At 40.3% G+C, this 27,814-nt stretch overlaps 1 protein-coding gene and 1 non-coding gene across 2 annotated transcripts in view; both read left to right on the forward strand.

Annotated features, from left to right (window-relative positions):
* TEX14 (testis expressed 14, intercellular bridge forming factor) overlaps positions 1-27,814 on the forward strand; it is a 32,012-nt gene that overhangs the window by 2,848 nt on the left and 1,350 nt on the right. The window contains exons 2-29 of the mRNA XM_086763398.1: positions 908-1,022; positions 1,325-1,490; positions 2,250-2,386; positions 3,484-3,565; positions 4,704-4,834; positions 5,668-5,781; positions 6,218-6,341; positions 7,170-7,348; positions 8,526-8,677; positions 9,460-9,650; positions 9,868-10,018; positions 10,332-10,766; positions 12,012-12,126; positions 13,276-13,343; positions 13,902-14,168; positions 14,758-14,858; positions 15,186-15,299; positions 15,938-16,031; positions 16,753-16,843; positions 18,216-18,278; positions 19,377-19,504; positions 20,243-20,433; positions 22,006-22,069; positions 22,557-22,628; positions 23,442-23,519; positions 25,008-25,125; positions 25,320-25,415; positions 26,490-26,581. Of these exons, the coding sequence (XP_086619524.1) occupies positions 908-1,022; positions 1,325-1,490; positions 2,250-2,386; positions 3,484-3,565; positions 4,704-4,834; positions 5,668-5,781; positions 6,218-6,341; positions 7,170-7,348; positions 8,526-8,677; positions 9,460-9,650; positions 9,868-10,018; positions 10,332-10,766; positions 12,012-12,126; positions 13,276-13,343; positions 13,902-14,168; positions 14,758-14,858; positions 15,186-15,299; positions 15,938-16,031; positions 16,753-16,843; positions 18,216-18,278; positions 19,377-19,504; positions 20,243-20,433; positions 22,006-22,069; positions 22,557-22,628; positions 23,442-23,519; positions 25,008-25,125; positions 25,320-25,415; positions 26,490-26,581 (3,729 nt within the window). The remainder of the gene's footprint in view (positions 1-907; positions 1,023-1,324; positions 1,491-2,249; positions 2,387-3,483; positions 3,566-4,703; positions 4,835-5,667; positions 5,782-6,217; positions 6,342-7,169; positions 7,349-8,525; positions 8,678-9,459; positions 9,651-9,867; positions 10,019-10,331; positions 10,767-12,011; positions 12,127-13,275; positions 13,344-13,901; positions 14,169-14,757; positions 14,859-15,185; positions 15,300-15,937; positions 16,032-16,752; positions 16,844-18,215; positions 18,279-19,376; positions 19,505-20,242; positions 20,434-22,005; positions 22,070-22,556; positions 22,629-23,441; positions 23,520-25,007; positions 25,126-25,319; positions 25,416-26,489; positions 26,582-27,814) is intronic.
* Positions 426-637, forward strand: LOC147598318 (small nucleolar RNA U3). The gene has a single exon (XR_015260690.1). It is a non-coding gene; the product is annotated as a small nucleolar RNA U3 (small nucleolar RNA).

The following is a 27,814-nucleotide window of genomic DNA, read 5'->3' on the forward strand; positions in this document are numbered from 1 at the left end:
CGAGCTGTTGGCATCGCAGTTAGCCAGCCAGGGCTCGGGTGGGTGCAGCCCCAGTGCGGGGCGTTCTGCTGGCGGAGCCCTGGCGCGGCGGACCTGTACCTGTACGAGCGTGGGTGGGGGCAGTGAGCGGGGCCGGGCCGCGGATGCGGTGCCGCAGGGCACCGGAGGCGGAGCTGCGCGTCTGATTGGGTGTCCGAGGCAGAACATGCAAATGAGGGGGCGTGTCCCGCCTTACGCTCCGCGCGGCCGTTCCGTGGGGCGCGGAGCGGGACCGTGGGGCGCGAGTCCGGGTTGCGGGGCGGCGGGGGTCTGGGCGGGAGCGAGAGGGGGCCCGTGTTCGGTTGCCGTGGGTGGGTGTGCGGGGTGTCCGTGTGCTGGAGGGCGGTGCGTGGCGGTGGGGCCGGGCGCGGCGGCGGTGCGAGGTTAAGACTATACTTTCAGGGGTCATTTCTGTAGTTGGTCACTAGAGGAGAGTGATCGCTCCTGATCGGCGTCACAAGCCACGGGGAGGAGCGTGGTGCTGTCTCCTGAGCGTGAAGCGGGCGGGCGGTGCTGCTTGTGCAGGGGCCGTCCGCCATTGATGACCGTTCCCGCCTCCTTCGGGAGGCTGGGAGGGAGAGAGCACAGGCTGAGTGGTTTGTGGCGCTCTTTTTTTGTGTTGGTTCCAAAAGTAGACTGGCTTTTAACTCTTCAAAAAACTAAGTTTTTTTTCACATATATAAAGAAAGTTACAAGGAAGTCAATTTCTTTGTTGTTTTTCTTTTTTTTTTTAATTTCTATATTAATATCATTATGGTTTTATATTTCTAGTACCTCAGAGGGAACGTGGCCGTCAGTTTTAGTGTTAATGGAGCATTGCTGTCCGAGGTGGAGGAGGAACAAGCACTGTCCTTATATTTTCTTGTAGGTATTTCTGTTGATGCTGTGAATTCCATGGGCCAGACTTCTCTCTTCACTGCTGCGTTGCTAGGTCTTGGCAAAATAGTGGATGTGCTGTTGGATTATGGCTCAGACGCTAATCAGTTAAGTATAAAAATGAATTTTTAGTCTTAAATGGAAAGTAATCTTTAATCTTGTAGTGTTTTTAGTCAATGTAATACATGATATTCACTGTACATAAATGAAGCGCTTAAGATGTGTGTTGCTATTTTAGCCAAAAATCCTCAGAGGTAAGTAGGTGCCTAATTTTCCTTATGTCAGGCTGTATGTTGTTGTTTGGGAGTACATAAATGTTCTAAAACGCTGCTTTTTTTTTTTTCCCCAGAAGCACAGCTGGTTGAATGTAGTAGGGGTAAGTTAACGTTTCTGGTTTATCATTCCTCAGTCGCTGTTACGATGGAAGCACCCCAGTCCACGCAGCTGCCTTCTCAGGAAATCAGTGGGTTCTTAGCAAGTTGCTGGATGAAGGAGGTGATCTGAGAGTACATGATCAAGATGGAAAAAGTCCTCGGTACTGGGCTATGTCAGCTGGAAAAGAAAGCAGTGCTCAGGTATGTGCGTGTAATGTGTTGAATACGTGCTGGGTAGTGCTCACATCTTCATCTTAAAGTGAAGGAAGTCCAGCGTTCCAGGAGAAATTCTTGGCTTTTACATGCTAGATAAAAATTGAACATTATTTTTCAGTAATGGTATTTTGAAGTCCTCATGATTCAGATTATTTAACTAAGGCTTCGCTCAGATGCAGGGGTGTATCCTTCTGTAAGTTGTTAGGACCTTTACGTTTAAGTGTGCAGTTAGGAGAATGATTGGCCCTTGCTTTCGATCCCTGATGTATGGAGTTTGTTTGCACGTATGTGCAATTCAGGAGTAATCTTGAAGTAGTTTTCGAGTGTATCTCAGTCTGTGCATGAACAGTGTCAGCAAATGTGTCATTTTTGCTAGCATGGTAGCAAAATGTGATATCAAGAAGGCTTATTCATGACTGTGATATTGATTTAAAACTCATAATACTCCTCTTTCCTGTTATTACAATGCACCTCTTAAGAAGAAACCTGTTATTACAATTTTCAGTGGGTGAATGTCTTGAAAGTTAGTCATTTGGTATTTGAAGTAAGCTTTCTCTTACATTTTCGTGTAATTGATTTTCTTCGAGTTTTTCTGTGTATCCATTTCTTGAAATGCTTATTTAAATACTGCAAGTAATTATTTATTTTTTTCAGTAGGTATGATCTATTAATTTAAAATGGTTTATCTTGCAATTCTGAAGTAAATTTTTTGTTGTCATTTTTCCCCTCTTCCCTCCTCTCTAGATGCTGGAATTTATGCAGCGTTGTACATTCCACATGCAGGCTGCCATTCAAAATTTTCCCTCTGATCTGCTCAGGAAGACTGGCTCATCAAAAGCACTGGTCTGCAGTCCGTCTAGGTTTGGTGGTCTTGTTCAGGGGTAAGAATATAGCCTCAAGTTCTGAGGGACTGGACTGCAAGGACTTTGACTTCCATGTCCTGTTATCTTAAAATTAACATGTTCTTGTTTCTTTTTGATGATGTCAGATTTAACATCATTCCTAACACACCTTGGTTTTACTTTTTATTTCTGTTGTGAGAGTTCCAAATAGAAACTGGATGGTTGTAAATATCTGTGTATTAAGAGAGGGCTGGAGCAGCTCTGCTGTGAGGCCGGGCTGAGAGAGCTGGGGCTGTTCAGCCTGGAGAAGAGGAGGCTCCGGGGAGACCTGAGAGGGGCCTTCCAGTGCCTAAAGGGGGCTGCAGGAAAGGTGGGGAGGGACTTTTGTTAAGGGAATGTAGTGATAGGACAAGGGGCAATGGCTTTAAACTGGAAGAGGGGAGATTTACATCAGGTGTAAAGAAGAAACCCTTCCCTGTGCGGGCGGTGGGGCCCTGGCCCAGGCTGCCCAGAGGAGCTGTGGGTGCCCCATCCCTGGCAGCGCCCAAGGCCGGGTTGGACGGGGCTGTGAGCGCCCTGGGCTAGTGGAAGTGTCCCTGCCCAGGGCAGGGGGGTGGAACCGGATGAGTTTTAAGGTCCTTCCCAGCCCAAACCATTCTGTGATTCTATGAGATACTCTTGAAGTCAGCAACATGAAATACTGGATTTTAATAGAATTAAAGTGGCAGTAACATGAAGTAGTTTATTTCTTGAACTTTTGAGATCACCGCAAATCTTTTGGAGGTGTGTTTCCAACTGTTTCAAGAGCTTTTATGTCAGACACATGTTAAGAAATATATATATATATACTTGTGAACAAAAAGCGATGCAGAATGCCTGTATTTTTTTTTTAATTGAGTATCCTGCTTTAAACAAATACATATCATAATGATGTATCTAAAAAGTTTTACTGAGTTGCACAATAATTTGGGATTTCAGTGTCTGTGTTACACTTCTTGTGTGGATCAGTCAAATGCAAGATTTTAAATACATGGCTGTTGCAGAATTTCTGGATTTTTTCTCTCTCTCTTTTTTTGTGTTTTACTCAAAGCCTTGGCATATTAGTTACTCTTATTGCTTATGTCTTTGGTGTTTAGAAATGCTGACAGTCCTCTGGGTAGACTTCTAAAAGGTGGAGCTAATGCAGCCAAGAACATTTACAGTTTTGGTTTTGGAAAGGTAAGATGCTATGGATAATGGTTTTTCTAATGTTATTAGTCCAGTTTTTCAGAGTCACATATTCTTCACAATAATTACCCTACCTGTGCTAGTTTTAATTTTTAGTGCGTTCCTATTTCTGCTGAAATGGTGGAAAAAAAACTGTGGAGAGTGCAAATATTTGGGCCTTTAGTCATTAGTAGGCTGTCGTAGTTTAGCCCTGCTCAGGACCAAGCTACACAGTTTTTCACTTTCTCTCCCCACCCTCCGAGAGAATGGAGGAGAGAAAATATAACAAAAAGCTTGAGGTTTGAGAAAAGGACTGGGAGAGGTCGTTCAAGTTACTGTTATGGGCAAAACCGATTCAACTTGGGGAAAACTATTTATTTGTTATTATTAATAAAACCAAAGCAGGATAATGAGGAAGAGAACGAAAGCAACTTACTCCCATCACTCCCTCTTCCCAGGCTGAACTTCATTTCAATTATCTCTGCCTCCTTGCTCACCCAAAGCAGCACAGCGGGGAATAGGGAAGGGGGGTTACGGTCAGTTCATCACATGTCGCTTTACGCTGGTCCTTCATCCTCGAGGGCAGAACTCTTCACATTCCTCCCCTGCGCCAGCGTGGGCTCCCACCCACGGGCCACAGTCCTTCATGAACTGCTCCAGTGTGGGTCATTTTTCCGCGGGGTGCAGTCCTTCAGGAACAGCTACCTCAGCGGGCTCAGGTGTTATCACTGAACATTCCGTCACCAGTGGGCTCCGCCCTGGCCAGCGGCAGGTCCACCCAAGGCCCGGCCAAGTCCACTGGACAAAGGGGAAACTTCTAGCAGCTTCTTGCAGAAGCTGCCCCCGTAGCCCCCCCTCTAAACAAAACCAACATAGACCCTATCAGAGGAAGCTGTTTTGGAACAGGCAGTAGAGACTCTCCTGTTGAATGTCTCCTGTGGGAGTCCTTCACGACTGTTTCTGCTTTCCCTATTTCAGCTTCACTAGAAAGTTAACATTTTGTGTAGATATCTTAACGTTTCATTTGATGCTTTGGCTGATGCTCCGGTTGCAGTGGTTGCACTCAAGTTTTTAGCAAGCTTGTGGCAGGTGTGACAGATCTTGGAGACTGTTGCGTATTCCTCTTGGTTATTCCCTGGTGGTGCTTCAGTTTTATCTTGCAGGCAGCAGGCATCTAGGGTACTTGGCATCTCTCCCTATTATTGGGGAAAAAGACGTCGTTCAGGCAGATGATGAACCAGCATTTTCCTACCATGTTGGACCGTACATGATCATGACAAAGTAAGTGGAATCAAAGGGATTTTAGCCCCTCTTACTGTGTGTCTGTTACTATTAAGCAGCAAGTTGTTGTACTCGATGCTTTGTTTGGATAGTTTTCCTTGTCTGTTCTATATTTGTGCACTGCTTTCTGCTTGCAACTTGTTTTCTGCAATCCACTGATGAATATCTTCTTTAGATGCCCTTCATATGGGTAGGTTGCTCTTGTCCTTTCCAGTAATATTAACCCAATTATGGTTGTTGATTGATAACAGTGTTTTAGTACTGATTCCTTTTGTGGTGGGAAATAAATTGCTGGGGTTGCAGAGATTGTATTGTTCAGTGTTTAGTCCTTGTAATTGTTGGGTCAGACCTCAGGCCTCTGGATATGCATGTCTGCAGCCCACTTGCTCAACCCTGTGGTGAAATGGGAGTTGCAAGTGCAGACTGAGCCTTTCAGTATCCTTTGTGTTGTGTAACAAATAGTTGTGCCTCAGAGGCATCCAGCGAATTGGCAAATTGGTGATTTAATCTTCCCAAAGTTGTGGCTTGTATCACAATGGCCTTTAGTGAAAGGGGGTTTAGGGTGTCCTCGTTTACCTTGGGTCATGGAAGGGTAGCGTCTTCAGATAGCAAACCTGTGCTGCTGTATCCAGTTTTTAACAGGATGAGAATTTATTGTTAATTTGAAAGAGAATATGCTACTGCTAGAATCATCAAAGTAATGTTACTAACAGTAGGAGACAGCACCAGAGCATTTCAAAATTACAAAATTATGTGTAAGTAATCTCATAACTGGAAAAAAAAAAACCTGCAGAAAAAGTGTCTTGTAGAAATTCTTCTTCTTCTCCTTGTAGCTTAATGTGGGGAAGCAGCAGAGTTACAGTGAAGGAACTCAGTTTTCAGCCCCATCAGAACTGTAGTAAACTACGCTTAGCTGATCTTCTCATTGCAGAGCAGGAACACAGTAGGTAAGAAAGAACGTGCAGCAGCCACAAGTGCTCCTGGGGTTTGGGCATCTCCAGTGACGCGAGGAAGTGTGATTGACCTCGGGAGGACGGTCAGGCTGTGGTTGCACTTTCCCTCCAAGCGAGAAATAGAGGTCTCTCTCTTCTCCTGTCTCTTCCCACTCCATTTGCTCCCCAGTGCATAATAGGAGAAGATGTATGTACAGATGAGTGCTTCACTGCACGTATCCTGGATGGCTTATTTATAATTCTTCTAGTTGCAGCAGTAAGCACTGTTTCCTAAATGCCTCATAATCTATGATTCTTTTAAAATTTGGGGGGGGTTAATGATAACTTAGAAATATTCACACTGTATTGCTAAAAAGGCCTAGAAGGCTGGGACTCTTTCTCTTTTAATCTCAGATTTGTTTTAAGTATTTTTTCCCCTCTGCCTTTGCAGTAAACTCCGTCATCCTCATTTGCTACAGCTGATGTCTGTTTGTCTGTCTAGTGACTTGGAGAAAACTCGTTTAGTGTATGAAAGGGTTCACTTCGGATCTCTGTACAGCATCCTTCATGAAAGGGTAATTTGAGCATTTGTCTTTTAAATAGTAATTAATTGAGAGAAAGAAGTCGAGGAAGTACATCTACGGTCTTTACTCAAAGAACAAGAAGACAAAATCATCCAAGTTTCTATTTCATTGCACAGTATGAGACGCTGTCTAAGCTGGTAAAGTTTGTTACTGGCAAATGCTTTAGTTAATGTTTGGGGCAATTGCATTCATTTTTCTTGTTTTGTATCACAGCCTTAAAATGGCTGCTGTTAAATTTAATTGACCTTCTAATCTTCTGGATGTGGTGGTATACTGCAAATGTGGAGAGACCAGCTTTTGCCTTTGAATGTTGACATGTAGTACATTGCAAACTGCCTGTGTATAAAAGTGAAGGCTTGAACTCAGTTGCAGGTTGTTTCTTTTTTTTTTTTTTAATCAACTGATCTGTATTGTGTTTTTGTTATTCAATATTTTTCTTTTTTTTTTTTTCGCTGTTGATACAGTTGCTATTTTATTTCTTTAACTGTTTGAATGCAGACATCTAAGTTACTGAAGAAATTGCAATCAAAGGCAAGAAATTCTAAGAGTTGATTCTGCTTCAGAGTGAATTTTGGCATAGTCAGTATCTTTTTTTTTTAAACTTAATTACTGTTTAAGGTATTATTGGTTTGGTATTGAGAATGAACATTTAGCAAATGCAAGTTCTCTGACTTTTACTGCAGTATGTTTCATGTTTGCTTTCTTTGCCTTCTTCTGTACAATCGTTTTTCACTACATCAAGCTTTAAAGATTTGCAGTGCAAATTTGGTACTTCTGTAGGGTTTCTCTCTTTTTTTTTTTTTTTTTTTTTTCCCCTAGCGTACAGAATTCCCAGTACTGCACATGGAGACAATTCTGCATGTGCTGCTTCAAATTAATGATGCTTTGCGTTTCCTACACTCCCGTGGATTTATCCACCGCTCAGTTACCTCCTATGCTGTTCAAATTGTTTCTTCTGGTGAGGCAAAGCTGTGCAACTTGGAATACATGATAGAGAGGTAAGGAACTTTCTCACTGTTTCTGCGAAATGGAAAAACACAAGTAAAGTCAAATTTAGTGCTAAATTCTGCTGAAGTGCCCTTCTTGGTGACTAGGGGCTCCTGCCTCTGAGTCAGACAGCAGAGTACAGGAGTGAAAACTCCAAATTGTTACTGCTCAGGTGCATTACCTTTGCTGCAGGCATACACCAAGTTTCAAGTGGACTTAGTTTCTATGTTATAATTATCTGAAAATAGAAACTAGTAAGAGAAGAAACTCTTTGCTGGAGTATGAAAATACCATCGTAGAGAAATAGAACCTATTCTTACAGAACAGCGATTAAATTTCTCTGAGACACTAATTCTGCTGCTGGGCTAGAAATAATTTAAGTCTACTCTTGTTATACCAAACTTGTGCTTATGGAGGCTTACCTGAAATGGTTGAAGACTCCAAATCTCATTGAACTGGTAGTAATTAAGTGTCACTAGTGACAAAAAGAGTATTTTGTTTATGAGGGACACCATTCATTTCATCTGGGTCAGTTATTACTTACTTACATCTTTTACTTCTTTCCTGGAGTGCAGTCTAATTAGAAAGGAAGTAAATGGCTGGTTAGACTGTAAAGAAAGAAAATAAAATTGATAGTAAACAAAAACTTGCCAATGCAATGTCCTGGAAGGAGCAAAGATACTTCCTAACCTCCTTGCAAACTCAGTTTGTTAATAAATCTTGGCTATTCTTAGAGCTGCAGGTAACAACTTACTGTGAAATGAATAACAAAAAAAGCTCTGTAGTTAAATGTGAGGAGGAAGTTATCTTCTAGGCATACATATACACTGCAAAATAAGTCTTCACAGGTTAGATGGCACCCTCTTGTATTTTGCCCGTGGTCTATTTTGCCACTGACTGGAAGTAAAAGGTTGTTTGTAAAACTCCTATTGGAAAATTTTCAGCTTTCTCTGATTTCTTTTTGAGTGTAAATTTGTTAGAGGAGATGTGACTGTCACCAGAATGTCTTTGCTGTTGTGTGCCAAAATCCATTTATTGGTATGAAAATATTACATATTTTTACTTGCAAGTCTACTCTGGACCTTTTAGGTATTTAAATTAAAAGCATATACCAAACTCAGGTGCTTAATTCCAAAACATACACCTTCTGGTTGAGTGTGCTGTAACAACTTTTTTTCTTTTATGTAGCAAAGATGGTGGAGAACACAGAGATCTGACACGTATTCCCGTCCCAGTCCAGCTGCATAAGTGGTGCTCTCCTGAAGTAATCCTTGAAAAAGTTGTCACGGTCAAATCGGATGTTTATAGCTTCTGTGCGGTGGTGCAGGAGGCCTTAACAGGTATTTCTGTAGGTTTAGGCTTTTGTCAGTAGGGTGACCTGCTGAGTGGCTTCAGTGCAGGCTGTCAGCCCCCTAATGTCTGTTTAATTCCCCTGTGTGACTGGATGCCTCGTAAGATTTAACTTGGAAAAAGAACCCTCCAGGGAAAAAACCCAAATGTTAATGACAATAGCAAAGACTGCTGGAATTTTCTGTAAAATGTAATCAGAAAAGTTAAAATGGCGTAACTAAAGGATGAATTTAATGGTTGGTATTAGAGAGGTAGGATTTTGTGTATGGTGTTTTTCTGCTATTTTATCTTTCTTCTTCATACGAGGACACCAAAACATTCAGTTAACTCTTTGCAATGTGTAAAACAAGCCTGTGCAGCTTTCATCTTTTTGATCACTAAGTTAACTTAGATAATGTATTGGTATTGTTATTACAGTTAAGGTAATGTATGTTACTTTGACTACTTTGACAGTGAAATGGGATAAACGATTACCCTAAAAATTTAGGCCCTTATCAGCTAGTTGGCCATGAAGAATCCAGAGCATGGTTTACAGTGTAACTGTCCTCTAGAAATTGCTGTCAGCTCCCTTTAAAGGATCCGCTGTTGAAATAAGTTAGGGAGGAGACACCAGGCTGGACTGAGTGCTCGTTTGGTTCATGACAGGAGTTGTAAATTGGGGAATGTCAGACAATAATGCTTCAATATCTCTGATTCTTTTATCTTTTTATTTTTATTTTCATTAACATTGATATATAGCTTGTGACATGAAGTCTGTGCTTATGTCTTGCAGAGACCCTTCCCTGGAAAGGTCTTGAAGACTCAGTTATTAAACAGCTCATAATTTCGGGACAACAGTTAGAAGCAGATGTCAGACTTCCTATGCCCTATTACAGTATCGTAAAGTTAGGGCTAGAACCTAAACAGAAGAACCGCTCCATGAAACTTCAGGATATTCAGTATATACTGAAAAGTGACTTAAAGGTGACTTCCAGGATTGTAGCCTTTCGTGTATTTAAAATGACAGAGTTTTGTGTCCGTTCAGATTCAGGTGGTTCTGCTTAAATCTAGGTGGGAGAGATTCTGTACGTTGAGTATGAGTACCCTTTTCTGGTCATGGAGGCAAACCACCTTAAAAGAGAAGGCAGAGGCACTGAACTGTCAAATACAGTTGTCTCTTATTCCATTTTTTGTATTACAGGACTTAACTAAGCCTCAAAATGGTCGTGCTGATGAACTGTCAAAAGCACAAAGACCTGCTGTTTTTGCAGATGTGAACATCTGCTTGGCATCAGCTTTTAGCTACCAAAAGAGAACACGGGAACTGCAAGGGAAAGAGATAGCTGAGGCTGGTGAGTTTCTTTTAGCAAGATGTTACGTGTCCTTCACTTAGCATGTTCCACAGTGCGTAAACGTGTAATATAAATGATTAAAGTGTGAGCACTTAGAAAGCAGTTAGCTTTGGATTCTAGCTACACCCTAACTGTTAATGTAACTCAAGACTATAAGTCTGGTTAATATTTGAAGTTCAGGCACACTGTTTTCAACAGAGGTGTCAAATGCTGCTCATGTAATCTCTAAAAGATTTTAACAACTCCTGCACGTACAAAAGCAGAGTGTTTGATGGATATCTAGACAAATTACTTAACGCTTAAAATTTTTCAGACAGCTCTGCTGCCCCAGGATACTCTCATTTTCCTGAGGAGAATAGTGCTTTAGTGGCCCAAGAGACATCAACCGGTCTACAAGCAGTTGCACAAGACACAAGCTGTGATGTAGCTTCTGAACTCCAGACGACCCTCAGTGTCAGTGATGTGGATGACAGCCTCTGTAGTTTTGAAATCAATGAAATCTTTGCCAGTTTTCCAGAATTTCACAAAGACTTCCTGGAAGAAGGAGCTGGATTAGGTCAAACTCTAAAGGATGAAAAAAGGCAGCAAAAGGAAGACGATAAGGCAACCCTCAGAGACCTCTCTGCATCCCCTGGAGTGCACTGTGAGGAAAAGCCAGTTTATGAGGAAGATGGCTTTTTGGAATCGAGTACAGAGTACACTTCAGAAGAGAAGGAGAGGATAAGTGAGGCCTCTGACCTCTGCATGCTGGCACAGATGAGAGGAGAGGAGCGGAGTAGTCTGTCCCAAGAAGCTGGGAGGAGAATGAGTAGTCCATGCCAAAATGAGCAGCACATCAGCAAATGTGTCCTTAATTTAAAGATTGTTCAAAGCATGTTGCAGCAGGCAGCAGATTCCCTGTGCAGGACAGAAGAGAAACTGGACGAAAAGCAGAAGCTGCTCCAGGAAACTAGAATGAACCAGCTTTCTAAACAAATTTTTGAAGAGAGACCCTGGAACAGATCTGATGACACTTGCCAAAATACCAATAACTGTTTTTCTGGAGTTAATACTTTTTTATGGAAGGCTATAGGTCCACCATCAAGTAACTATATTCCGCCGCTGATAACATGTCAGACACAAGGAGCATTGGGTGAAGATGGTTTCCAAGCTGTTTCAAAGACAGCGAAGGAAATGGAGGCAATTCAGAATGAAAAGTGGAAGTGCTTTAGTGAGATGAGTAAGGGTAAAAATGAAAACAACCACCATGATCTCAACTTCAGTGTGGTGAAAAGCCTGGATGATCAAATGAGCCTAGACCATGAGGTAGTGTTGAGCAGAGTGACTGTTTTTATCACTTCTGTATTCTTTAGCAGGTAAAGAGATGTAGTTATGGATTATGTCCAAGAGGAGGGATGAATCTGCCTTTTAAAATATATGTGCATACCATATGCATTATATATAAGAATGAAAATAGTCAGCTCAGCAGTGCAGTAGCATTACTCTCCCCCTGCCCCAGGAAAATACTAGTCCAGTGGCTCAGGAGGGAATAAAATCCTGTGCTAATGGAGGTGGGACTGTCAAGGGAAAAGGGCAAGCGGAGGAACGTTTTTGTTTGTATACTTAGTTGTGGAGGTCTGAGGTGTCGTTAGTAAGGCCTCCTAGGTCATTTTCATTATTAAATATAAGTAGTTGACATGCTTAGCCCAAAGAGAGAGAGAGAAATTAATATACTTATCTGCTGTGGGAATAATCTTGAGTCATTTAGGTCTGCTCATTCCACTGGGAACTATGATTTATGATCGTCTGCCTGTGTACATGTGAAACCCGCTATAAATCCAGGGCAGTTTTAGGCTAAGGCCTGGAGTTGTCATCCTTTCTCAGGAGCAGTGCTGCTGAAATACAACCCTAGGGAATAAAGTTTGCATGCTCTGGTTCTTAGTATAGCTCATAGACAGCTCAGCTAGTAATTACCAGAATGCTCGACGCGTGCTGAATCATGGCTTGTTGGACTCATTTCAGCATTTACTCCCACATGTATCTGTAAGATGCAAAAAAAAGTTCAACTTGCAGTATCAGAGAGGAGGTGATTCACATTCTGCAGCAAGTGGAAGTGAAGAAGAGATGTGGTGAGTTTTGATTCTTTTCACGAGAGTTAATTCTACCAGATTCATCTGGATACAGCCACTGTCAAAAGTAGACGTACCCAGGATCAAGGGTGGCATCAAATGTTTTTTTCAGTAAGCCAAAAGCCACCTGTCCAATTAGGACCCTACTGTGAGTCATTGTCAGCTGCAGAGCCAGCAGGGTAACTGCTGTGACAGGGCAGTTATTTTTAAAGCTGTGTTCAGACAGAGTCTGAATGCCTCTCTGATGGAGATCAGTGGTCCAAAACTGAAACAGTGCCTAAGGAGAGCAATCTAATAAGTTACTAGTAAGGGTGGTTCTCTCTGTGCACAGACTCATTCAGTTCTCAGTAGAAATACTTTGGTTTTCGTACGTGTAGGACTAGGACCTGGGCTAGGGGCTGTGGGAGTAGAAGGGTTTTGCTGAACTCTGTGACAACAGAGCACATGTTACTTGGTTATGTTTGCTGTGCTTTTTAATGTTGTCCCTTTATATTTCTAAGTATGGGTGAAAGTATATATTAAAAGTACATGGCAAAATTTGTGCAAATTAATGTGTCTTACTCATTGGAAAGATGGGGACAGGTGCCTTCTTCAATATTTGGATCAAATCAGTCGGGAAAACTGTTCCAGTTTTTAAGTCAATTCATGACTCAGTTGGATCAGTAAGACTCGTTGGCAGAGGAAGTCTTTGGTTAGAGCATAAATATGCCAGATGCTGACACGTGGTTAGATGGTCACTAGACTGGAGTCGGGTTGGTGGTAGGATTGTTGCTATCCAAGTCTGAAGTTCTGAGTAGCTTCAGTTGTCCACTGATTGCCTTACTGACCTAAGTAAAACAAATCTACATAGCATTCATTGTCTGTTAGTGTTTATGTAGATACATCATCTGAAAGCAGTTGACAGCTTGTGAAATCCAGATTTTAAAGTACAGCTTGTCTGGTTAGTCTGTAATAGACCTAAATATCTGTCTATGCTTTCTAAGCTTCTGACAGCTCAATCTGCTAGTTCTGTTGGGTTCTCAGGGCACGTGTGCTCTCAGCCTTTTAATTAACATTGAAACAACTTCTGGTCTTTTACTGACTGGGGAATGCCTAACACAGTACACTTGTGCATTAACAGAGGTTGCATCTCATAATGGTTTATTATAGGTGCTATCCGAAATCAAGCTCTGAAATGTACAGTGAGGAGAGGAGGATGATGCAGTCAGAATGGAGGAGTAAGTAAATCAGTGTTAGCTCAGCATTAATGTTAGCGACTCTCACGGCAGTGCATTAAAACTTAACACGTTCTGTTACTTGGTAAAGGTCTGTGTCCCTTAATTGCTGAAGCTCTGTTAGGCTGTTCTTGGATGAAAACCAAATCTGTAGGATTCTGTGTCTTGCGCATTCAGGGCATGGAATAATCACAACCGTGTTAGAACGGTTTGGTTACAAAGCTCAAGGAATTTCTAGCCCTCTTTTGGAGGGTGCAAGGCAAGGGACAGCATATGAATTTAGAAAGGGTGGTATGGCAGTGACCAGTGGGTGGCAGTGCAGGCATGAATAACGGAGAGTGCAAACTAACAAAAATTGTTCATGTAAAGACTTGTCTATATCAATTTGTGCAGATTTTAAGCTTTTTGTAAATCAGAAGGAAGCATTTAGCTCTTTTCATGATAAAGGAGCTTACCAGGCTATAACTTTAGCATTTCCATGTCTGCAGACACAAACGCAGGAAATGCTTTGAAGGTCTGGATTCTGTTGTGTGAACTGGTAATTTTGTTCTTTTTGTGTAGCTGAAGTAAAGCAAATGGCCAGGAGAGCAGCCTCCGGACAACTGGAACTTGGCTGTCCTTATGCAGCCAATGAATGTACGTCTGAAAGTGAAGTAGAGAGCACAAAGGAAGCCTTTCAATATGTCACTGCTAGAGTCCAAAAACGTCGAGACCAACAAAGATATAGGTGGCAGTCAGGTGATAATGTTGAGCCCTGGGAACTGGACAGCGAGGACAGGTCTGAATCGGAGGAGAGTGGTCTGGAATCTGCATTCAGAAGTTCTGGAGGTACGACTGAAAAACAAAAATTAATATCTACTTTTTTTGGCTCTCTCCATCTCCCAGCAGATTTCAGCCTTTGTGATTTTTTTTTTCCTTTTTTTTTTCTTTTTTTTTTTTTTTTTTACAGTAGTTGTCAATTTTATCTTCCAGAGTCTTGCCCCTGAGGCAAGTCAGTCACTCAGTTATTGTTGAACATAAATAATAGACCAGGATGAGTATTACATGTTAATAGGTGGAGGTAGTGTCCAGTGAGCTTGGAGACCCTTCATCACCATTGACTACCATGTATCAGCATGGGAGACCCAAAGCTTTCAAGTCCACAGACATGCTTTCACACTTTATTTCTTTCTCTTGGACTACAGAGACACTTTTTTCATAGCAGCATCGTGGGTACTGCGATAGTTACGGGTAAAGGAACAAGGAAAGCCTCACGTGCCTAGATTAACGGTGTGAGCGTTTAAATGTCATTATTTCTCCATGTTCCTGACAGACAATGCAGTTTTGCTGTCTGCTATCATTGATATTCCATCAGTGGTTCAGATCACTCCTTCGTGTTGGTTTTTTTTTGCCTAATAATTCTGTTCTGACATCCTAGGGAGAAGTTGCCAGTCGCCATCACAAGATGAATCAGCAGAGTCTGGAATAGCTGTTCATAAGAATTCAGTCCTTTCTCAACAAGTTGAGAATCTCTCTAGGGTATGTATAGTAATCTAAGAAATCTAGTTGCACGTAGTTATCTGTAAAACAGTTTAGCCTGGTCTCTGTGTTGCACACTGAACTACTAAGATAGCTGATCTTTTCAGATGATGTGATCTGACTAACAATCCCCGCCGCTGCCTTTTTTTCTTTTTTGTTCTGTAAACCATCAAGGCAATGTAAGGAGCAGGAGCTAGGTTGAAACTCAGAGTGATCAAATTGAGTATAATTTCTATTTGATGCAGTATTGTTTAGCATTATTGACTAAAATGTATGTTCTTTAATAGAGAGTGGAAAAAGCATCTCAAATGATGATGTCTTTCACAGGGGCATTCAAGGAAATTGCATTGTTCCCTTAATTCGTCTCCCAATGTGTCTGAAGAATTCTTCACTCCTGATCCTGCTTCTTTCCTTCCTCCTACTACTCAGGGAAGTTCAGAGGTAGGAAGCTCTACTAGAGGTAGAACTAGAGGTAAAAATAAAAAAGACAGGAATGAAGTCTGTGTCAGGAACTTTGGATGTAAGTTACGCAACATGTGGTTTTATTATGCTCCCATTTGATTTGAAGAAGAGCTGTAGAAAATGGGATAATGCCCATTTTTATTCTTCTGAAATAATATCTGCAAATAAAGATTTATCTAAAAAGTAAGAAAAATTCTAACCCTGTTCCTTTAAACATGCCCCCACCCCCCCAAAAAAACCCCAACCCAAAACAACAAAACTAAAACCAAACAACTAAAACCCTATGAACACCCAGACTCCCAAAACACCAGGGACATGTTTTCTTGGGAAGTTACATAATCTGTAGCTGAGAAAAGTTTTAGGCAATTGATAATCTCAGCCTTTCCTTCACAGTTCTAACAATTATAGTACTCAATAGTCATAAAACAGTCTTCATTAATTTCTTGAATATTTGAAACTGTTATATGGACTATTAAATCCAATCCATCCTGTTTGCTGATAAGCTCTTAAAAAGTTTGTCCATTTTCATTATTGTGAACATCATCCTCGGAGAGTTGTCCTACCCTTCACAGCTTGCCTGTGAGAAATTGAATTTGTTTCCTTTCCCAATTCTTCAGACCTCAAATGCCGAGGGCAAATTAGAAGATTCTTCTGAGGGATTTTTACAGAAAGAGTTACCTGAAGATGCAGGATCAGGTATTCAGGTTTCAGGTAAATGTGCCCTTTCTTTTGAAGCTAGTTTTGAATCAGGGAGGCAGAGTCTTGTTGCACTTAACATTTTTATCAGCAGCAGTCATGTCAGAAGGCTGGAGCTTAGTTCTTTAGAGTCACTTGGTTGTTTATTCCTCATTAGTTTAGTGGGAGATCAGGGCGCTCAGGATTTAGGAAGATGAGGTTTGGTCATTGCAGTCACTGAAATGTTGTTGAGTACAATGATTATGTACTTGCTGTGTTTTAGTTAAAAAAAAAAAAACACAAAACAAAACACTGGTTTGCAACCTTTTGGTTTGCACCCTAGGGCTAAGTTTAATGTTTTTATGCAACTTGCTGTGGTGCTGGAAACTGAATTAGAGTTGTATTTACACATTAATATTCTTATCGCTAGAAGGATCTTGAGCTTAAAAACTGAAAGAGCTGGCTTTGTGTGTGTGCAGAATAATGGAAGGATCATTGCTGTTTCTCTAGTCTGTTGCCTCTCAACTCAAATTTGTAAATGTTGGAATATTCCCCAGTGCTTCAGTAGCTGGCTGTCTGGCAGCTGCGGTATGTTTATGAAAATGCATCTTTAAAACACATTTATCTCCTGACAACAACAAAGGTCACAAGAACTAAAAAATTTAATAAAGTTGCAATTTCCTGTTCAATGAATTGTGTCACTTTCTTTTGTGCTTGCAAAACCCAGTAACAGGGAACATTTGTTATTTGTATTCAGGAGGAAGAATACTGTTCTGCAGCACAGCAGTGCAGAACTCTGGCAATAACACACCAGGAGTGAATCAACTGAGCCATATGCCTGTAGCCAGGTAGATAGACTTTATTGTCGTTGCTACTTCAAGCATAAATTAGGTTATAAGTGTGCTCTCTTTATTAATTCTGCTTATATATCTAATATTCAAATAAGATGCCAGTGGTGTTTTTTGATTATTATCTACATATCATAGTTCTTTGCCAATATTAAAAGGACTTTCACAAGTCTCTTGGGGCCTTGTCTTTTTCAGAGTTCGGTGTTATTTTTGTTTGCTTAATGAGGGAGCTAAAATAGGAAAAATAAGTCATGTGTACATTACAATTCCTTTTACACTAATAAACTACAGTCTTAAACAGAGCAAAGATAATTCAAGTTAGGGCTTCAGTCATCTGTTTTAATTTTGTTGTGCTTTGGTATTGGAGCTGAAGTAGCGCGATCACACCTTTTCCCCTCCTGCGGGAAAGAATCCAATTCAAGTATGCTCACTGCGTCCTGCCTGCAGATAGCATTAGCCCATGCCTGGAGACTTGCAGTCTCATCTGCCAAACATGAGGTGTTTATATCCAGTATGTTTGTAAGTTTTGTACTTTACTAGTATGCAGAAATGTTGGCCGCAGTCTCTGCCTCATGCTGCAAGAGGTACTTTCCCTTCAAGAGAAACAGTCCTCACCTGAAGGTCTTTCAGCAGTGGTTTTCAAAAAGGCTACGTAAGATCCCCTAGCCACCCTATAGCTCAGCTTTCCTTGTGTTCCTCCGGAGTGAGCAGCTGCTCACTTTCTCCCAGTGTGGGAGTGAAAGCTGCTTTTACTGTCTTGTCAGTGTTGCGCACTCTCCCCTCCACCGGAGGAGCAGAGTTACTGGTGTCAAAGGCAGGTGGAGGAGCAGAGTTACTGGTGTCAAAGGCGGGCAGCAAGCGTGTAAATACTTGGCATTAAGGTAGTAAAAGGTAGTGTTGTCACTGGCTCCCTTCACTTAGGAACTGAGCTTTTGCCAGCAGGACAGAGAGGACTATTGCTCTCTGCCCAGCTGACTAATCTGCTTTGATTGCCTCTTTGACCTTGAACGGGGTTGTTAGAGAGAGCAGCTTACGATGCAGACCAATCGAAGGATGATAAGACAATGTAGTGATGTATGTTTGTAGATTTTTATTTAACTTTCAGTTTTGTTTTGAAATGACATATGTCAATTAGAAGTTTTCTCCTTACCAGATACAAATCCATCATGTGCTTAAAATGGCATTTTTCTCCTAGGGCATGCGTGCTCGCTCTCTGTCTTCTAAGGTTTTAAGCAAATAAGTTTTTGTGAGCTACGGTCTACCTCAGAGAGCGGAGTGTCCTTTAAACTTTTTGAGACAGGAAGCTAAATACATTTATTTTCCTAATTTTCTTAGAGGATAAATGAATGTGACCTTTCTTCCCTCATTCCAGTGCTGAAGCGGCGCAAGAAGTGATACTGTGGGAGCCACAGGAAGAAGCCAAAGAAAAAGATGTGTAAGACTCGCAGACCATTTCATTCCAAAACTTCAGCAAGTTGATCATTATCATTGTAAAACCTTTGTGTTGATGCAAAACAGTAAGATGTGACAGACCAAAGCTGAGAGAGAGAAAACTATCTAAAGTATCGAAATAATATTTTCTTGTGAGAAGTTGGGAGATTGGTATAAAAGAGCTATCAAATACAGTTGTTCTTGGTTTGAAATATTTTCATATTCATAAGTAATTAACTTAGTGTAATTTGGTTGTGCTTCTTCACATTAAAGTGTTAATGATTTCTTGTTTCTTCTGTCCATATTACACAGAAGAAATAAAATTACTTTTAAAGAGCAAGTTGTTAGTATGTAGCTAAATAAATATTATTGCAAAAATAGTCTTGTGATTGAGATTCTCACCAAAAAAATGCAAATACCTTTGTGACTTCACTAGTAAAATTAGCTTCTTTTTACAGATAATGGAGATTTGCATAGAAATTACTGATTTGGTAACAGTAGGCATCTCTACATTGTCCTCAGAAGACCATGAAATGAAATCCATCTGTAGAAGATGTTGGTTTGCTTAATATAATCCCAGTCCTGCAGCCACTTCAGAATTTTTGTAACTTGAGTGGATATCACCTCCTTTGCAAATCTTTAGCAGTTTAAGTTTATCTAGTAATTCTTCTAAAGGCTCCTAAGACGTGCATTTAGTCTTAATTAATGGATCGTTAGTTTTTTGTTAAACCTTGAGATCTTCCCTTGGCTTTGGAGACAGAGTTCTCTACCTAGTCGTTCACATTTGAAGTTCTTGCCCTTTCTGCAGGCAGTTTCCTGAACTTGCTTTTATAGGAGAATTATTAAAATTAAGAAATCCTGTAAAGGAAGGGAAAGCAAATAATTAACTTTTTCGTCTCTGCAAGATTGTTGAAGATGGTGATCTTTAGCCTTCCAAGAATTCTGTGGGAAGTTTTCAAAGGGAGTGTCTCTTTTCCTTCTGGAAAACTAGATAAGACTGAACAAAATTAAAATGTAAAGAACCTGAAAATGGCAGAATTTAGCAATTCACAAGTGTAAGAAGTGGCTATTCTGACTGTCAAATCACTTTTCAATACTTCAGATCAGTGACAGATATTCAGGATTTGTCAAGTATCCCCTACGAGCAAGAGAACTACCACAGCGATATAAATTGTAGAACACCCCGCGTGAGTCATGCACCAACCAGCGTCAGCACTCCGCTCAGTTCAGGTAACTGCTGAGAGGAAGGAAGGGAGACTAGTGAATTACTTAACAGTTTTATGTCAGAAGTCAAACCTTTCTGCCAAGACTTGCTAATGTAAAAATCATTGATGTGAAACTCCATTCACGTAGTAGGAACACAGAAATGTCAGGCTTGGAATAAGTGACCACAAGAATTGCTGTATCTGGATAGTTACAACTTTGTAGTTAGAGCCTGTTGGGTCAAAAGAACTAAAGGACAATTTACAGGGACACAACTGAAAAACCCCGTGTCTGAAAGGTAATTACTTGGTAGTTAATGGTGGCCTTCAGAAATTGGTTTAGACTTTTAAAATTGATTTGGAGTGATATATATAGATTTTGGCATTTGAAAGATAGACAATGTCATAAGCGCTTAATATGTTTTAGAGTGTTGATACAGTGATCTCGATGTTTGTTGAACTTAAGTTTAAGAGCAATGGATTATTATTTGCTTTATACTTTCACTAATTTGTTGCAATACAGTAGTTGAAATTTCTCAGTTGGCAAAGTTTTGCATAAATAATCTCTCAGTTGGAACTCCTAGGTAATCAGTTTGGACTTCTGCTTCGCAATCATTTATGGACAATAATTTCTTCTAGTTTCCTGTGCAGGTGCCTATTCAAATACAAGAAACCTTTTTCTTTTTCCATTGAAATGTGACCAAAATAAAAAAAAAATAAAAATTCCAGGTTTGTTATCTTCTTTTCTTTTTATTTTAAATTCTAGACGAAAAAATTCCAGTAGCTTTTAAGAAATACAAACACTGCCATGGACTAGCTTCAGATTCCTCCTTCTGTGGTTCTCAAGAGATCTCCTCTGCAATGTCTAGGACGTTCACTACAGCCTATGAAGAGGGAAGGAGCACTGAAATTGCCTCAGTTGCCTCAGGAGGTTGCTTATCTGAATTGAATGAGCCTGTAAGTCTAGAAAATTTACCTAGTCCAGCCATTCTTTAAAATATTTTTAAAAATACTTAAAATAAATGCAGGATGAGAAGCACGGAAATACTTCTAGGTCTTTGTGAGTATTTTGGAATCCTGAATCTGTTGACATAATTATAAAAGTTCTGATTGATTTCAAAGCAGGCAGTGTGTGCCACTGATCATCCAAAGAGTTGCCTTCCCCTTGCACCTAATCTGATCTAAATGTTGACTACAATCAAAATGGCCTTGCCTGCCCTCCATCCCTTCCCTGGCTGTAAAGAATTCCTGTTTCCCAGCATTGGATCTGGTAATCTGGAACACTAAAGTGATAAGCCTCAGCAAAATAATTGGGTAGAAAAGGCTTTTGTTGGGAGAGAGCAGGTTGATGAGTTGGTCTTCTGGTGAGTCAACAACAGGTTGCTTATCTGAATCACTCTGAATTCGCAAGTGAACTGTGGGCTCTTGACTTGTGTGGAAGTGGGGAACAGACTTGAATGAAAACGGGTGTGTACATGTGGGTGTGTGTTCAGGTATGTAAGTTTTCATTTGAAACGAAAGACTTCTCAAAACTTAGTTGGGGGGAAAAAAACGAGTGATTCTTTGAGGAAGAAAACTAAGTAGTTCAGAAGCAAGTAAATGTTCAGAAAGCCCCTGTATTTAGGGAATTAAGTTTGTCCTTTTTATGCACAGACATGGCATAATGTTATCAACTTTGTTGTATCAAAAAATCCTCTCTCTTTGTAGGTGAGAATTTCCAAGGTCACCGTAGTGATTTCCAGTAATCTTTTTGGAACTGAAGATGTTCTGGACCACAGCATTATCTTAACTGTCTTTTCAGACAGCTACATATAAAATAGTTGCCTTTATGCCCTTCTTATTGTTATTCATTGATGGGGTTGTCATTTAAAGATTAAATTAGGGTTTGTTCAACCAGAACAGTAGTCACTGCAGTCGTCATCAGGTCAGATCTGTGTCTTTCTGCTTGCTAGCAGACAGTTGAAATTCATTAAGCCCATTAACAGCAAAGCACTGCCCTGAGTGGCTCTGCAGAGATACTTAATTGTGTCACTTTCTTGTCTAAAATCTTATTTTAGGATTAAGTGCATGAAGCACCTTTTTGGTTTTGAGGACAGTAAGGACTTGCCGATCATTACAGACTCTTGCTTTTTGGGGGCTATTTTGGTGAATAGGTGTGCCTGGCTTTAATAGTTAAAGATTCAAAGCAGAGAATGGGAACTTAAGAGATGTCGGAACTGTCCCTTTCAGAAAATTCCCATCCAGTTGTCCGTACGGAGTGATGAAATGGATAAAATTATGTAGCTGACAGTATCTTATGGACAGCTAAAAGATGAGTGCACAGCAGCCTCAGCAAATTTTTTGACCCATCTGGCTTACCTGGATGCTATCTGTTTTTATATTCTGAACTGATTGAAGAGCTTATTTGAAACTTTAATGGACGTCTAGGGCTTTAATTAAGGCCTTGGCTCATTTTTTATTTAGTATGTTGAAGGGGAGGATTGAAGACCAGCAGTTCTTCAATTTACCTTCTTGTGTTTCATTCTGTAGGATCTTACACCGGATGGGTTGCCAGTAGTTGCTCCATTCTTGAGAAGCACCAGGAATGCATCTGGTAAGTCTCTTAACCCAGCCCCAGCCCAAAGAGAATGATCAATAAACAGAGAAACAGATTTGAAGAGAAATTTTGCAGTTTCACTTTCCCTTTTTCCCTTTCCCTTTCCCCCCCGACCATCTCTTTTTATAGGCATAAATAGCTTTGCACACAACTGTGTATTGCTAGTGGTGATCAGGTTATGGATTTTGTGTTTGCACCTGCAGATGAAAAACTCTGACCTCTAATCAACCTGTGTTTGAAGTTTAAATATTACTGGCCTAAAATTTTCAATACCAGATTGAGAACTGAATGTGCAAGTCCAGCTCTAAATGATTTTTCCATTACGAAATTATTTAAGGATATTTGATAAAATGTGAATGAGTGAGACTCGTGCAGGTTGATAAATGAAATATGTCAGCAATATGCTGTCATAATGTAAGCCTATATCACAGTTATTAAGAATTAATTACTGCTAATTAACTTAGACTATTTTTTTCTATCTAAGCACTCTCACAGGCATCTAACGACTTCATTGATGAGCTGCCACCACCAGCCCAAGAGCTGCTGGATGAAATTGGTAAGAGGCACTTCACCCAAAACGGTATGAGGCTTGCCAGCTGTGTTCAATCAGGATTTCTCCCAAACCATTCACTACTAAAATACACAAGAGCTCCCAAATTAGTTGCAGTCAGGTCAAATATTAGCAAGTTAGGCATCAATAGCTTAAATAACTGTCAGTTATTTAAGTTAGTCCTTGAAGTTTCTGCATTTCATATAACGGTTAGTTGCTGCTGATGACAGCAGCTAGCCTATTGAGCGCAGATGTAATTTAACACCGAGATGAATTTTGTGTAGGCTTAATTTTTCAAAGGTGTCCTGGAGCAGTGCATGTTCTCCATTAAAACGAATGCAAGCTGGGCAGCTGCATCCCTCAGGTATTTTTGTAGAGCTTAGTCTCAGTGATTTACATTTCTTTTTGTAATCACATATGTCCTCAGACAGAGCACAGTGTAAAAACTCGGCATTGTTTTTACTGGTGCGTGTTTCAGAAGAATTTGCTTTTGTTATTCAGCCGTAAACTCTTCCTAAACTAACACCTGACACTGGGATAATTAAATGTATATAGTCCTATGTTCTTCTAGAATGAGGCACCCAGACAGATCCTAATCTTTTTATTTCCTCATTCATTAAAACAAGGACATATGGAGACTGGCATCAAGTGAATAAATGATAATCAGACAATTTGTAGGATTAATATATGAACTAATTATAGATGATGTAAAGGTTTTCATCTAGGTTTGGATGGATAAAGTAATAAGGTGCTTTAGATTGTATAGAGTCAATTTAGAAAGAGTTTCTAGATCAATAAGGAAATATGCTGATTTAACAGAATATTTAAAGCAGCAAGATTCCATCGCTCAAGACTTTAAAGAGAATGGATCGTATGACTGCGGAGTGCAAATAAATGGTTAGTTTATAATAGTCCTAATGTAGAGAGTAAAAATAGATAATTACTTTTGCATTGCTGCAAAATTACTCTGAATACTTGTTGCTGTGTGTTCGGCTGTGTGCTAAACTTCACTTTTTAGAGTTTTTTTGTATTTGTGGTTCTCCCTTTCTTGCAGTGTTTTCACAAATAGTACCCCCTCCACCAGTGTTGCTGCCTTTCTCTTTGTCTCGCTCTCTAAAGTCTGTGGGGATCTGGTATGGAAGGCTTGCAGGTCTGAATGATCAGAATTAATCTTCTGCTTTTATTATGCCACTGTAATATAGGCTGTGTTCAAACGCAAGCAAGGGAAACCCACACAAGTATAGACAGTGGGCAGCTGACATAAAATAGAGCTGGAGTTTCCGTTCTGGAAGGGTGGTTCAGTTGAGAAAGTGGCCAGTGCACACAAACTGCTTGTGTTTCTTACTCACCATAATGAAATAATGCCTCTGATCTCCTGGTGTAAGAAAATAGCATCCGCTGGGGGAATCAATATTGTATTTCCTGTTCTGTTACAAAGATACCAAAGATAGCTGTGGTGGATCTTTGTGCTTCCAAAACTGCAAGTAGTAGTAAGTAGGAATAAGTTTTAGATGTACAGCAAGTAATGTCAGAGGAGCAGGAAACCTAAATCTTCATAGGCTCTGCATTTGTTCCCAATGAGTCAGAAAGTGAAGAGCAGTTAAAAAAGGCAGAACATGAGTTAGTCTGTAAAAAAGCTAAATAGCTTTTTTTTTTATAATTCTCAAGTAGTCACTTGAGAATTATACTGGCACTTGTTTGTGTTATCCTACAGCTTTGTTAGATCTTTTCCCATTTAAAATTGTTACCCGAAGGATAGAAGCTACTGTGACTTTATTCATAGGAGTATCTTGTTTTTAGGTGTTAAGGAATACAGCAGCCTGTATTGCTTGCTGTTCAATCACTGTGGTTTTGTTGTATTTGCATAAAGTACAGCTATTTCAGACTCCATTTTTGTGACAGCCTACTGCTTCCTGCTTATCATAGCTTAGCAGAAGGTGGCTGAATATATTCACATGCTGTAGGGAACAGAACTTACTGAGATAAGTCTTTGGGGGGATATCGTTGGATTTGGCTAAGTAGGGTAACAAAGCCAACATCCACAGGTTTTCTTTTGATTTTTCTCCCATATCTAGGATTGTAAGGGGAAAGATTAAAGATTTATTTCCACATGCATTTTTCATTTTAGTATGAAGCAAAATACTCAGTCCTGTGAATCTAAAAATGTGTTACAGTAAAATATTTATCTAGGTCTTGCTACTGGCCACCTTTGACTGTAGATAATGTGAATTTGCTTAACTGGTAGAAAATCAGATGACTGAGGAAAGTAATTGAGAAGTGGACAACTGGAAGTTTCCCAAGTGCAGTGAATAAAAACACATTTTAATTTATTTATTTTCTTCCTTCATACCTTTGATATTGAAATCTTTCTGTTTATGTGAATAGTTCCAGATCAAATTAAAGTGGAAGACAGAGAGTCAAAAAAAGAATCTGAGAGAAATGAAAAGAGAAATCATAGTTTATGGACTAAGGAGTCATTTATTCTAGCAGAGGAAACAGAAAGGTATGAAAAAAGGATGATAAAGCATGTTTGGCTTTGAGTTAAAGATTTAGAATAATGGTTCCAGTGTATGGTAACAAGATTCAGCCCTTACAATAAGCCAAATTTTTTAAGAACCCTGATAATTATGACTGTTTTCTTTTAAAATCTGTAGAATTAAACTTGCCAACATCTATTTTAAATCTTTTATTCAACAGGGCTCACTCCACTCTTGATGATATTTTAGAAAGAATGCTCCATGCAGTTCCTGGAGATGAAGAGATCCAAGAAGAACCTCAGGAGTACACTGTTGGGTTAGCTGATAATTGATGCTTTGCTCATCAGTTGATTTTGTTTATGTTCTGTGTACAGACCTATGCAGGACTCTTCAGAAGGTGGGCTGTCACTCCTTAGAGAGTAGTGTGTCAGGGAACTTGCCTGGAGACATCAATCTGAACTCTTCATACTAAATTGAGAGGGAAAAGAATGTTTTGTTAATATAATTTCCTGTAGGTGGAAAGCAAATACTTCAGTAGGCTTGGAAGGCAGCGCATAGTCTTCACACAAGTCAGAGATGATGTGACAGAATGGTGGATTTTTTTTTTTGAGATAGAGAAGAATGTGTGTTAAGAGAACAGGATCATGAAAGCTCTTTAGAAAATACTTGAAAGAAGAGTTTGGGAAGATGTCCCAGCTCCTTGCCAGGGGCTTGGAGTAGATGATCTTTAAAGGTCCTTTCCAACCCACGCTCTTCTATGATTCTACTGTCATAGCAATATAGGAGGAAATGAAGAAAATGGCAGAAGTCATAGATACATCACTTTAAGAAACAGATTCATAGCCCAAATAGCATTTTTCCTCTTAGAACTAAAGACCAGAGCCTAGTAACTCTGAAGAACTCCACAGTAAATGCCAGTGAGTAGTCATAAGTAATTCCTAACATATATCTTACTAAGGAACACAAGATATCATTGTGTTTGGCATCAGGTTTCTTTGGTTTGGTTTTTTTTTTAATTTAACACAGAAGCCAAATGTCTTGATAACCAGGAGGATCTTGCCAACAGGGCAGACCGATTCCTGCAGTATATATGCTGCCGTGTTCATTACGGGCTCAATCCAAAGCCCACTCACACTTGTAGCCAGACTACATTTACTTCATGCTGTTATGGAAAGAATCATCAGAGTTTGGGTATGGATGTTAAAGCTAAAGCACATCAGTAGTCTTGGAGGGGAGAGGCAGTTTGTTTGGGGGTTGAAGGCAGCGGATGCCCATTATAGGTCAGAATAAAAATAAAAAGGCATCTAGTATCTCCAGAGTCTTCTGTTTTAGTGCTTTGTATTCATCATATAAAAAATGGGGATGATACACAAACCTCTTGTCATTCAAGGGCTGCAAGCCTGCAAGATCCAGAAGATGTTGGAAGGCAGAAGGGAGCAGAGGAAGGCAGAGCACCAGAAGGCTGTGCAGGGCGTTCAGAAGGTCCTCTTCATCTGTAGAGCTACTGGATGCTGTGCTGGGTGGTATCACGTGTTATATTGTTAGCACTGAATTTGTCGAGCTTGCACAGGCTAGTTTTTTTTGGCTTATTTTGATTTCCCCCATCTAGGTAATGTTTCTACCCTGTGCTTTTAAAGGAGAGGAAAATGCTCTACACTTAAACTCTCCAGAGACACTTGAAAATTTTCTTTTTGCGAGGGGGAGTTTAGACTGACAGCATTGCGCATTGTTTGCTGGAGTTGCACAGCGTCTCTCATAATGAGAGTGCGGTTTCCTCTGCTGACTCAAAAGCACTAAAAACCAGCTGATAATATCACGTGTCCTGTTTAGTGCTCAGCCTCTCTGTCTTGGGTGCCTAAATGCCTCACGCTGTAAGGACTTTTTGGTTGCTGTCAGTATGGTTTGGTCCGTACCTGCAATGTGTATGCTAATGCCATCATATCCCTTAAACATCTGTTTCCATCTCATCTCGCCTGGCTTTCCTTTAATAGAATCTAGGAGTAAGGAAGAAGACACAAGATAAAATAGAAGTGTTTCCTCTGTTCTTTAAGTCCAAATCTCCATTAGGAACTGTCAAAGCTGACTGATAGTCTACAGCTAAAGTAAAAAGGCTGCCATTTTCAACATTTCTCAATTAAAGATGTTTCTTGTTACAGGAAGAGGACTGACATACTTGCATTAAGTTAATGTGTATTTAGTGCTATGCAAAAAAAAAATAAAGAAAGCAGTAGCCTTTCATTTTCAGAGAGAACTTTTGTTATTTTAGTGTGTAGCACGAGATGACTTGAAGGGGACTGATCTTCATTGTTGTGGGCATTTTAACACTTCTGCAGCAGTCAGCTCTACAAGACATGTTTTGCTTTCCAGTTAGGCACCCAAAGGTTGAAATGTCCCAAATCACTAGTTTCTTTTGGAAATGCTGCTGGTAATTTTTAAACCTAGAGATCTGGAGGTAACGTCATTGTGCTTGTAACTTGCACAGCATTAGCATATGGGACCCTGTTTTCTGTCAGACTTTTAGAAGAACTGAGCTGGTAGGGATTGGGCTTCAGGTTTTGCAGACAGAATGATTTCTGATCCAAAGAGAGGGTCCTGTGTAATGCAGCAACAGCAACAGAGCTGAGGCTGGTTTCTGATTACAGGTGCAATTTAATGGGTCTAGCAGAGAGATCTGTAGCACTTGATTCAGCGTGCTGCTATGGGCTGACAAAACCA

This window comes from Chlamydotis macqueenii, chromosome 19 (genome assembly GCF_036417535.1).
Source record: "Chlamydotis macqueenii isolate bChlMac1 chromosome 19, bChlMac1.mat, whole genome shotgun sequence".
In the NCBI taxonomy this organism is placed as follows: Eukaryota; Metazoa; Chordata; class Aves; order Otidiformes; family Otididae; genus Chlamydotis; species Chlamydotis macqueenii.